The following is a 12,469-nucleotide window of genomic DNA, read 5'->3' as shown; positions in this document are numbered from 1 at the left end:
TGCTGATTTTTCACAGCCTTTAAAGCTACTTAAATACAGTTTGGGCTTCATTATTAACACAGTAGCCAACTATTGCCATGGTGGTGAACTGCAGCAAGCGGTTCACTTCTACTTGCAATTACAGGAGGGCGAGAGGGAGAAAAAAGGTCTTCGCCTTCGTCCTTCTCTGCTTAAAAGCAGATTAGTGGTCACTCCCCCACAACTGACTAGAGGGCAAAAAGGTGAATACAGAACAGCCCATTTACCCCATCTCCGTCAAAGGCAGCTCCAAAGTCGTATTCTCCCGTCTTCATGGTCTGGACCAGGTCAGCCGCATAGGTTAAGTTGGGGTCAGGATGGTGGCCACCAAAGTCCTCTAGCGGGGTGCAGTTCACAGCTGAATTTGCTGGGGCTCCAAGCTCCTCACACAGGATCTTTTTTACATAAGGGCCCACAACTATCACAGCAAAACATGAAGAGGAAACGTGTCAGCCTCTGCCCTCAGGCAGCTCTGCACCAGCCACATAACCACCCAGGCCTCCGGTCTGCTCACTTTGGGTCAGTTTATATGGTTTTGGTACTAAAGCACAAGCACTCACATCAAAAGCCCCAAGCAGCACATAGGTGTGCTTAAGCCTGATCCATCCAGGCACACAAGCTCTTGCCAAAGCAAGCTTTCCAGCTAAGGGGCTGCCCCACTAAATAAGTGAAACCACTCATGGGTTTAGAAGCGAGGATGAGCCTATGCCAGGGGCTCAGCGCATGAGCCAGGACCCCACTGTGAAGGGCTTATGCCCCAAGTGCACCGAGGTATTAGTACGACAGCCCCATATAACAGAACAAACCATGTGTGATTCACAGACATCCAGCAGTACAACAGGATTTACTGCTCTCAAACGCTAATAATGTAGACAATAAAAAGCAAGTGAGCATAGGAATGGGAATGGCCTGGAGACAAGAGAAACAAGATGCTAAGAAAGCTAGGGTGCTCCCGAAAATGTCTATTGAAAGAGACTCACAAGGTTGGCTTATATATTAAATTATATAAAACAGTCAAACGGTCCCATTTTGGTACTGAAATATCCATGGGCAGACCTTTGCCTAACTGCTGTGACCTCCATGGGACATCAGCTGATGCAAAGTCTGCCAGGGCAGCTTGAATCCCAGCATCAGTGCTAACCTCCTCTGTCTCTCAGGTGTGGACTGATGTGTGTGAGCCACAGAGCATTCCCCCCGAACCCCAAACATTTCCCAAGTCCAAATATTTGACAAAAGAAAACAATATAAAGGAATAAAAAGCTTGCCTGCAAAAAGAAAAATGCAACGTGTTGCAAAACAAGAAACAAATTTACAAATGATGGATACAAATACCAGAAAAAAGTTTTCTCTCTGAAGTAAATGGCAAAGCCCCAGGACACCTGGCACCCCGCAATCCCACAAACCCAAGTCCACCCGTACCTCCATGCATAGCATCGATGCGAATCTTGAGGTGGTTTTTCCCAGAAAGCAGTTCCTTTAACGCATTGAAGTCAAAGATGTTCCTCAGCATATTCGCATAAGCTTCTACCGAGTCCACAATTTCCACTGGGGAAAAAAGTAAATAGAGACCATTTCAGACTAGAGTCTGAAATCTTTGCAGAAAAACAATTTTGCTACACATGGCGGTGTGCTGACAGTCCCTAGTGCAAAGGGCCAGGGCTCAGTATAAAGCCTTTAAGCATCCCATAGAATCATTTCATAAAGACAATAATAATGGTCCTCTATTAAGAATTTAATTACAGGCTGTCACTGCTAATCGGGTGACAGACCAAACGGACCAACAAAATCTTTAAGACAAACACTGTTCCCAGCTATGGCTCCCTGGACTTCTTTCGAGAGGGCTCAGTCCCACTCTGCTTACCTGGAGAGTGGGATTAAAGGAAAAGGGGAAAGAAAAAAAAAGGGGAAAGAAAAAAAAATAAAAATACAAAAACAGATCTCCAATTTCCACCAAAGTCAACGGGAACTGTGCACCTAATAGTTTGAAAAAGTTGCAGCTTTGTAGCTAGGCCATACAACGACAGAGCCATGAAAACCCCATTAAGATAAAAATCCCAATATATAGAAATGGGGACTGAGAGAAATACCAACTTCTATAATCTTTTAATTTTTTTTTTTTTTAATTACAAGCACAGGTCACCAGGAGATGGTAAAAAAATACCTGCAGTAAGTGTTTTTCAAAAGTCTTTTTTTAATGTATTTTCATATTTCACTGCTAATTGACAAAAGTCACGTGTGAAATGTAATGGCTTTCCCACTCACAGAGAGCACTTTGATATGTGAAATCATGGAAAAAAAAATCAGTTACAAAGATTAAACACCAACACTATAATTTTTAATCAGGAAAATGCACTTTAACCGCAGAGTTGCCTGTTTCACAAGTACATGTTAATGGTAGCCTTACAGACAGGATAGTCCCTGGTTTTAGGGAAGTTTGATGGATCAGATTTACCTACTGAAGCACAACCTTCTGTAGGACAGAAACAATGGTATAATTAAAGTATCTACACAAGGCCAGATGCAGGCCAAAAAAAAAAAAAGAAAAGCCAGGATGCCAGGGTGACCAGGAGCGACGTCCTTGCTTGGATTGCCCAAGAGATGAGAAGGAGAGGTCAGAATTGCCACGTCTGTCCTTCAGAAACACCAGATGTCCTTGCCCGTTCATGGCAGGTCCACGCTAACTCCACCTGAAAGGAAACTTTCCAAGGGGAAGAAGAGTCATTTACCTGTAAATGGTTTAAATTTGTTCTCCAAGTCAAACTGCTGTTTCCCAATGGTGCTCAGGTCCACCTGGAGATCTGGGCAGATTGCATACTCTTCAATTTTCTTGCTGATTTGGAAAATTTTGTCCGTGATACCTTCAGGGGCAGGACCTGCAAGATAAAATGGGCAAAGGGGAAGATGTTAAAGAATCAGACTGCAAGAGGAGTGTGCTTCAGAAATACAGCAAAAGACCTGGGGCTGGGAATACCTCCGTAGGAGAGGAATATCAGGGTATGAGGGGAGCAGATCAATCCCTTGCTCTGTTTAGGGAAACCCACTGCTCAGGGCACTGAATCTCTGTGATATTAAGACAGTTAAATTAAGTTCCTTGGGGTCAACACAAGAAACGGCCAAACAGAAACAAAGCAAATCAAAACAAACCAAGTGACTTTACCTCCATTGGCAATATTGAATTTAATGCCAAAGTCTCCATTGGGCCCACCGGGGTTGTGGCTGGCTGTCAGAATGATGCCACCAATGGCTTTGATTTTCCTGATGATGCAGGACACCGCGGGGGTGGAGAGAATGCCGTTCTGCCCGATGACCAAGCGGCCAATCTGAAAATTAAAGAGCAAACCAAACTACTGTGAGTCCCAAATCCTAAAACCAGCAAAACCGCCAAACCCCCAAACACTGGTGACAGGTAAACCAGAGCCTCCAGGAGAGATGCTGCTTCTCTGCAAGCAAACAGCTTGTTCCTGGGAGGCTGCTGAAGCTCTCCGCTGTGTACAGTAAAGGTCAGCATCTGACTGCACTCTGTTGTGCCTTTTTAGCATTTTCCTTTATGAATGCTGCAGTTCAACTGGAAATGGCAGCTTGCACTGAAGAGCTGAGCTTTCCAGAGGCATCTAAACAACAACCAAAAAAAAAAAAAAACCCAAACCCCAAACCCTTTGGCTATGGTCTCGAACTTTGCTTTCAAAAGATACAATGGGATTGAGAGAAGCCAAAACAAAACAAAAATCGAACATCATCCCTACTCCCATGGGACCAGCTGCAGATTCTCTTACTCGCAGCGGGTAACACACCTCCTTCCCATAAATTTAGTAATATCACCGAGATTAAATCCAGACCAATGTGCTAAGCAATACAAGGTAATCAGGATCCGGTTGCTGGCGTTCATGTAATAAAACAGAAGATGTATATTTTTCGGGAAGAACACGCTCCTTACCATAGCCCCCAAATGAGGTGACAGAGATTTAAAAAAATACCAGACCTCCATCAACCGAGGAGATTAGACCCTGTATACAACTGAGAAAAGAGGAGGAATTTAATTCAAACACAAGATAAATTGGAAAACAAAAGGCAGTGTTCCCAGACTGAAGGTCTGCGTTCGGTGCTAAGCCAAGGGCACTTGGATGACTGCGATTCCTCTCACACGGCAGTGCCTGGTGCTAAGCCCCGGCTTCACTGCTGATCGGTTATTACATGCTACAGCTGTCACAGACTGGCTGGGTGAGCGAGGCACCGCCAAAAGAACTGCACCTCTAGCAAAAAAAAAAACTAAATGTGAAACAGCAGTGTTGTTGTTTCACAACAAAGGGCAAATCGAATGCCCTTCTTTCAGCTGGCCGTAGTAGCTAATATTACAGCCCTCACAGTGTCTACCTACCAGGCTGATCGCGCTAGTTTATTACGCCATACATTTAATTTGAAGTAGCCCAACCTACACAGGTTTTGCTTTTTTCCCCATTCTCAGTCCAAGCCAGCACACCTTGTCTCGTGTTTTATTCCAGCCTCCAAGTCCTGCTCCCTCAATTTCACTGAGAATTAATGCAGTCTCCAGGCAGCTCCTCTCTAAAACTTCATCTTTTGTTTCCCAGCTTCCTTTTGAGGGTCACGTTCAGCTGCAACGCCCCCCTGCATAGGTGCTCTGCCAGGCCTTGCATGCAGCTCAAGGGATGCTGCAGAGGACTGGCAGAACAAGGGAATTTCTCTCCCAAACCACACAGCAGCTGCAGGGGAGCTGGATGAACACATCAAATCTGTTCTCCTTACCCAACTTGTCCTCGCCGCACACCTGAACTGTGGCTTTTGCATGTGCATTGCTGCTCCCGCAGCAAGGAAGGAAAAGAAAAACTTGTCTCCATACAAGCTGCTCTGTGATTTGGGGTACTCTTTGGCTTTCAGAGATTTTCAGCTGTCATTCCCCACCCATCCAATGCTAAATCCTTTGTGGTAACCACTGGAAAAGGTTGCTCAGTGCGGCAGCGTGCTGAGCAATTTACACTTAATCTTTTTTTAATTATCTGGAATTTCTTATGAGAAAAAACTAAGGATGTAATGATGCAGAAATACCTTTCACAGAATGCTCAAAACAGACCCGTTCACAAACAGACCCACTTTGTGTGGCAACAGCACTTCGAAGCAATCCAGGCAACACTTCCACACTGGTTTTACTGAAAGCCCCACTAAGATGCACACGGGCAATAAAGGAGACCTCCTGCGGCCCCCCTCCTCCCCCCAGTGATTTTCACATACTCAAAACACGATATGCATGCCCTCTTCGTGGTTTTTTTTTTATTTGAAAACATCCTTGGACTCATCCCTTCTATTCTATAGAGCAAGATGAGCACAGTGCTGCTAGTCACAGCTATTAGCCAGACTCTATAAAAACAATCAATGAAAAAAAATCAAAACCAGCAGCAAAATGAGATTTTAGCCAGACATGGGCCACACTGCTGGAAAGAAATGCATGAGAAAAGTCTCAGCTGGTGAAGATCAGTCTAATCTCACCTTTACCAGGAGAAAATCTGTCCTAGTGTCAAGCAGTCCAAGCAGCAGGCCTGGCTCTTTGTGCACATTTTCCAGCTCTTCTGCTCAGCCCATACACTGACTTAAGAGGAATACATTAATTTGCAATGCCAAAGGATTCCGCCCCCCCACCCCCAAGATGGAAAATACATTGATTTAAAAAAAAAAAAAAAAAAGTTCTCTCCTCCTATTCTTCCATTCACTACTAATTACCCTCTTGTGAGCAGATAAGTATTGCTGTCAAACAAATTCCTAAGAGCCAGGTCTCTTAGTGTAAAGTTTGCTCTGCACTAAGTGATCCAGGACAGACAGCAGAGTCTTTTCTTCTTAAAAAGCAGAAGGAAACAAAGACAAAACCCCAATGCCCAAGAGTCTTGCAGTGCACGAACCATGCTCTACTGCAAACAGACAAGCCTTCTGTTCTGCTTCCAAAACACAGATTTCCAGCACAATCAGAGATCACTGTAAAGGTTGCCACTCACGTGCTAACTCTCATCTTATTTCAATTTTCAAAGGCTCCTGGAGTACTTATCACATAGCTAGAACTTATACCTGTTGAGAAAGAAACAACCACGTTTTGCCTTTTCATTTGCTGAGCAGCTCAGACCAGTGCTGAAAGAGCTTCTGCCAAGCTGCCATTGCACAGCGAGCCACGGCTCTACCAGTTACTTCGCTTCTGAACAGTATCAGGGTTTTATGATCTGATGGAGAGACTATGAAATCCACAGGTGCCAATAGCTTCTGGCACGTCAAAACACAAAACGAGAACACACAGAAACCAAGCAGTATTTATTTTCTTTGCTGCATGTGTATTCCCACATACTTCTATCCAACTGCATCACTTAAAAGTGAAAAAACAGTAATTTCTATGCTACCAAACTGATTTTCCATTAAAAAGTTAACTATTAGCAGCTTTGGGGAAATTAACTCTCATACTGACTAATTTATTATGGTTTTCTGCATTTATCAGCTACACAACTACAGGAATTTAGTCATTTAACATTTACCAACCCCATTGGCAGCAGCCATTTGGACTATCAGTTCCACTGCAGACTTATTAAGGTATCTCCCATCACCTCCAACTACCATAGAAGATCCTTGTCGATCTCTTAGGTCTATGGAAAAAAATATACTCTGGATAAAATTCTGCAAATAGTTCATCTTGGATTCAAAATAAAAGGTCTTCTTCCGTAATCCACTGGTTCCTGGTTTCTGGTCGTTGTAAGGAGCTGTTGGCATGGTCAACAGAGGCAGAGGAGCATCTTCCATGTTCTTTTTTCATACAAATGCATTTAAAAAATAAACTATGCCAAAATACAAAAATCAATCTTGACACCAGCAACAGCCCACCTATTAGGCAGAAGTTCAGTGAACTTGTTAAGCACCCAAAAATAGCTCCTTGAACCTTGAGCTGAATGCAGTTTCTGTAACTGAAGACGTTTTCTTGCACTTGTTGTGGAGAATCAATGTCACGGAGAATACACAATTCCACGCTGCCGTCCCTCACTGAAACAGCTGGGAAAAGGGGATTTTTGTCGTCTTTATTATCTTCTGTTCTCCACAGGCACAGCTCCTTGTCATTCTGTGCTGTCACCCACCAGAGCCCAGCACGGTCAATCCATCCGGTTCTCCCTTAGGGCAGGGGCGACTGGGGAGGCGGTGAGCAGCTCAGCCCTCTGCTCGGATGCACCGATGTGCTGCCCCGGCACAGAGCCCAGCGTTTTCGCCAGCCAAGCAGATCTGCAGAGCAGCACCAGGCCGCTGGCCGGGGCCGGCCGTCACGCCGCTCCACGCCGCCCCAGGTCCCCGAGAGGTAAGCCTCCAGCGGGCATGGCAGTGCTCTGCTGGAGTTATTTTGCAAAGTCTGTTGAGTTAAAGGTCACTCTTAAAATGGAAGGCAACAGATCTGTTACCTACGGTTTGCTCATACGACTCCTGCTTTGACAACCTGACTTCTCCATGGGCTCCCTCTCACACGCAGGGACATTATCCACAATGAATAGTGAGTCAACCTTTGTTTGACTAAGAAAAATCCAGAGTAGCTAAAAAGCCACAACAGCAATGGTTTGAACTGAATACCCACACAAGTCTCACCAAGGGCAGTATATGCACCCGGAGTTATAAAAAACACAAAAAATCCTATCAAACGTTTTGGAAAACTGCATCTGATAAAGCTATTCATTTTGGAGCAGCTTAAACACATACAGAAGAGACTCAGATACCAAGAAACTTTTATGAAGCATCATGTTCCTGAACGTGGGGATGGTAACTTTGAATGCTAGACTGAAATCAGAGTTTCCTCCAAACCTCTTCAATAACATTCGGAGCCCTCTGTCCGAGCTGCTGGAAACAATTTATAGATATTACTGGAGCAATTAAAGAACATACATCTTGTAATGACTCAGTTTGTCCCATTATTAAAAAGCAGGGGGAAGAAGGAGATGTGTTCACAGCTGAATTGTGACAATTTATGAAGGCACTCACAGCACTGTTTCCTGAGGTGCTGATTCTGTCATTGCTCCAAAAACTGACAGATTTTATTCCAAGGGGTAAAGAGATCCTGTTATATTCATCAGTACATTAAAATCGAGGTGGGTAATTTGTATGAGACTGAGGCAAACCTCATGACTGAAGGCAGAAAAACACCTTTAGAGACAAAGGCTCTACCTGACCTTCTGCAAAGGCATCAGCCAGGTCCTGCGAGGGAGCCAAGGAGCCAGGCGAGCTCTCATGTCTACTCGCTAGGGACGGTATTTAATTCTCAGGGAAGGGGAATTTAATTCAGGTTTGCTCTCAGAAAGCAAAGCTATTTCAGCTATCTGCGGGAACCACGAAGGCTGCTGCCCCACGCAGCCGCCTACCCAGGCTTGCCCAGGAGGCGAACACCGGCTTAGACAAATGCCGGGATGTTGCAGGGCGCTGGCCTGAACACACTGCACATGAACCGAGCTGCCTGATCCATCCAGAGCCCTCTTGTCTCAGAGTCCCAGAAGCAATTTCTTTTGCACGGGCTCAGAATTTGATTCCTTAATTCCTCTCTTTTTCCCACCAAACCACACTGAAGCACGCGTACTGCGGAACTAGGACAACACATATTTTACACTATGTTGTGGTTTAACCTCAGCTGGCAACTGAACCCCACACAGCCGCTCGCTCACTCCCCCCCCATCCCCGGTGGGATGGGGGAGAGAACTGGAAGAGTAAAAGTGAGAAAACTTGTGCGTTGAGATGAAGACAGTTTAATAACTGAAATTTAAAATGCAATTGCTCACCACCTGCTGACCGATGCCCAGCCAGTCCCCAGGCAGCGGCCCCTCCCCGGCCAGCTTTCCCCCAGTTTAGGTACTGAGCATGACGTCACATGGTATGGAATGTCCCTTTGGCCAGTTTGGGTCAGCTGTCCTGGCTGTGCCCCCTCCCAGCTTCTTGTGCACCTCCAGCCTTCTCACTCGGTAGAGCATGGGAAGCTGAAAAGTCCCTGACCACTGTAAGCACTGCTTAGCAACAACTAAAACACCGGTGTGTTATCAACATTATTCTCATACTAAATCCAAACCACAGCACTGTACCAGCTACTAGGAAGAAAATTAACTCTATCCCAGCCAAAACCAGGACACACTAACAGCGAGACTGCCTGGGTTATGCAGCTAGAAACAATTGGGTTGTATTTTATACATCCATGCTACTTCAGCATCCTGCAGCTGATGCCCTTTATTTTCATGCAAAGGCACAGGTTTCCCTCTAGTGGCACAGAAAACAAAATCCAGCCTCCAAATGAGCTATGGGGAGCCTCACACTGGACGGTCCCCTGGCAGGAGAAGGCCTAAGCAAGCTCTTTCATTCTTGTTCCCGGCGAGATAAACTTACTGCCCTGTGAAATGCCACAGCATTAAGTGACAGGAGGAGGGTGCAGGCCACCTACCAGCTCCCACGGCTGCACGGAGGAGATGCACCCAGACTTACCGGCAGGGAAAAGGCCTATGCAGGGTTAGGAATTTGTGCATGTAATTGAGTGCACATGTATTGGACAGAGGAATCAAACTAAATTAAGCTGGAAAGGAAGGTTTTGGTCATTAGTGCCATGCATACCTAAAATGAAACACATTCTATCAAACGAAATATGAGATAGTGCATATAAAGCATAGGGACAAGAACGGCAGCATATACACCAACCCTGCCTTTGGGACGCTCACCCAGTCCCAGGGCTTTCCTGCAACATGTGCATCACTATTTGGGATAAACTAAGTCACCAGTAATTGGCCAACCAGGACTGGTACAGGGGTTGGTGATCACATGGTTGCCAGAAGATTCAGAGGTGAACAAACCTCACCAAAGGTGGATCCCTGACCACCTCTAAGGACTGGAGCAGAGACTGGGGAAGGGTCATTTGATCTGTGATCTGGGAGGCTTTGCTTGCATGACTGTGATCATTACAGATCACTTACAGGCTGGAAAGGAATTCAGTAGGTCATCTGCTCCCTCCCCAGAACTGGTGCAGGATCAAATACACCTAGGGCATCCTCCAGAAAGTTGATATAACTTGTTCTTCAAATCTTTTTCTCCAGGTAAGCCATGCTAGTGCATAATTAGCCTTGCAGTTAGAAGTGTTTTCCTACAATCTGCTGTACATCTTCCTTGCTGTGGTTTCAGTCCTCCTGAGCTGACACACACAAAAAAATTGATCATAATGCTCTTCCTGACAACTTCTCACACATTAAAAAAATCCTTTAGCATACAGACTCTGAGTGCCCTCTCTTTGCTACAGTAAACAATGCCAATCTTCTTAATTTTTCCTTGTGGTCATATTTCCTAGGTGTCTTATTATTCATGGCAGTCAGAGGCTGGCGAGGGTGCTTCCCCCTCCAAACAGCTGATCTGCCGTAGGCAGGACATTTGCTGGCTTAGGTCCCCTGTCTTGCACTTCAGACATGCAAGAACACAGTTAAAACTATGAACTAACTGTTGACTTTGGTTAATGATAAAAAGACAAACAAGACTATTTTGAGAAGACTTAAACCTCAGTAAAACATTGCAGAGCACGCAGCTCCTTCCTCGGCTCAATACTGTCGGGCCCTGCCCCATCCCCTCTCCCACTGCCTGAGCTCTGCCATCTTCCCTCATCCCACCCACTCAGGACCGCGGCCATCTGGAGCCTTCCCCAAGCCCGGGACCAGGCTGCCGGGCTCTCCCAACCTCCCACTCCGACACTAACCCATCCTCAGCATAGCCCTCTTCCAAGCTACATCTTGTATTTTGACATTCAGGCAACCAAAATAGTTGGGGAGGGAAAACACACTGCGCAAAAGCCAGACTGAACAGTAATTCTCTCTTCTCATCCCCTGCAAACACCCTTGGGTCAGGCTTCTCCAAGGTCCAGGACGCCCTCTCCTCCATGAGCAGCCCCTCTCCTCTCCTTTCAGCTTCTTCCCATTCCTCTGTCTCGCACTTCTCTCTCCCCATTCAGTGGGGGAGAGGGCCCCCATTATCCTTATGCTCTTTTTCTGTGATTAGTCAAAAAGTTATACTGCATGAAACCCCAGGGAACAAATGGAGTCAAATCAGGTATTTTGCACTTATTTTGTGACTCTCCTTCAAAACAGAAATCACATTTCCCTAGCTCCTGCACACAGGAAAGTTCTAGTCCCTGCACTGCTGCCTGCACACTCACCATTTAAGAGGGTGCCAGGAGCCCTGAACAACCCCGCTGTTCAGCTGCCAAAACCATGCACTTTCTGCCCGAGTACAACTCTCGTCCAGGCAGCCACTGCTGTGTCTGACATTTGGCAACGCCAAGACAAATGGAGCCAAAGTAAAATAGACAGACCACCTGCAAGCCTATTAGTCATACAAGGAGTGCTGCTCCAACTGCAAAACTGTTTGTTTCCATAAGAATTAGAAATCTACGTTTTGAAGTTGCTGTAGAGATTCCAGAGAGGCAAAATATCTGGCACCGTCTCGACAGCATGAGTGCATATACGTGCAACCACGTACATACCAGTCACTCCAGAATTAAGAGACATTGTTCTGTACATACATTGTACCCCAGTTAAAATTAAGAGACAAGCTAGATGGGTGGCAGAGAAAGGGCTCTGCAGGGCTAGGGATGAAACCACCATCTGCAGGGCTGCTATAGATACTGCGATGGGCTACAGGTTTGCCACACCAGTAGGAGCGCATCCTCCCTTTGCCAGGAGAGAAGTACGCACCAGCAACCAAGATGGAGAAACTTTCTGTTCAAAGGTCAGCTCTTCAAAGCACACCCAAATCTGTGTATTACCTTGGACTGCCCTGGCGTTTGGTGTTCTGCCCCTGCACCAGGGGACGGGAGAGGGATTCCAGCTGGTTTACCTCGAGCAGACCCAGGAGTGATCCGGGATTTCTAGCCCCAGCCCCCTGAGAGAGAGCCCCTGTCCCTGGATCCTCTTAGAAACCAGCACCTGAACCCAAAAAATCCAGAACTACAAAATGCAGACAAGGTTGTGAACTGGAGGGAGGGCAAAGACATATCTGGTTAAACCTTGCAGGATCAGGGACAGAAGCTCTGGTCTGAGATGTACAGAGCCAAGCTGCTGTCTGGTAGCAAGCCAGTAACCCACAGTATGCATATGTGACAGTGAGGTGGCTATACATCGCAGGCAACAGTGCGGATAGAAGGGGAGAGGGAGAGATATACACAAGTATTTTCTCAGACTTACTAGGATGTGCTAGAGAAGCTTCATCTGTGGGCCCAGGGCTAAAAAGAGGCTGAAGTACCGTGGCGGGGAAAAAGGGCTGGAAGGGCTGTGGAGAGGTCACCCAGACCCTGCCCAGGGTCAACCCTACCCAAACTGTTCTCATTAGAGGTTTTCCCAGGCAGAGATTTCAATGACCTCCCCAGGCAACGCACTCCTTCCATTAGCCTTAAGCTTCCAAAATGCTTTTCCAGCCTAAACCT

General features: G+C 46.1%; 1 protein-coding gene across 1 annotated transcript in view; it reads right to left on the bottom strand.

Annotated features, from left to right (window-relative positions):
- Positions 1 to 7,256, bottom strand: part of PGM1 (phosphoglucomutase 1) — a 16,263-nt gene extending 9,007 nt beyond the window's left edge. Inside the window, 5 exon segments of the mRNA XM_009319824.1 lie at positions 246 to 436; positions 1,438 to 1,563; positions 2,745 to 2,891; positions 3,176 to 3,338; positions 6,547 to 7,256. Of these exon segments, the coding sequence (XP_009318099.1) occupies positions 246 to 436; positions 1,438 to 1,563; positions 2,745 to 2,891; positions 3,176 to 3,338; positions 6,547 to 6,804 (885 nt within the window). The 5' untranslated portion in view covers positions 6,805 to 7,256.
- Between the last annotated feature and the right edge of the window lie 5,213 nt (positions 7,257 to 12,469).

The sequence above is a fragment of the Pygoscelis adeliae genome, unplaced genomic scaffold (genome assembly GCF_000699105.1).
Source record: "Pygoscelis adeliae isolate BGI_AS28 unplaced genomic scaffold, ASM69910v1 Scaffold181, whole genome shotgun sequence".
NCBI classification, from domain to species: Eukaryota; Metazoa; Chordata; class Aves; order Sphenisciformes; family Spheniscidae; genus Pygoscelis; species Pygoscelis adeliae.
Note: the sequence above shows the minus strand (reverse complement) of the source record. Positions and strands in the feature narration are given on the sequence as shown.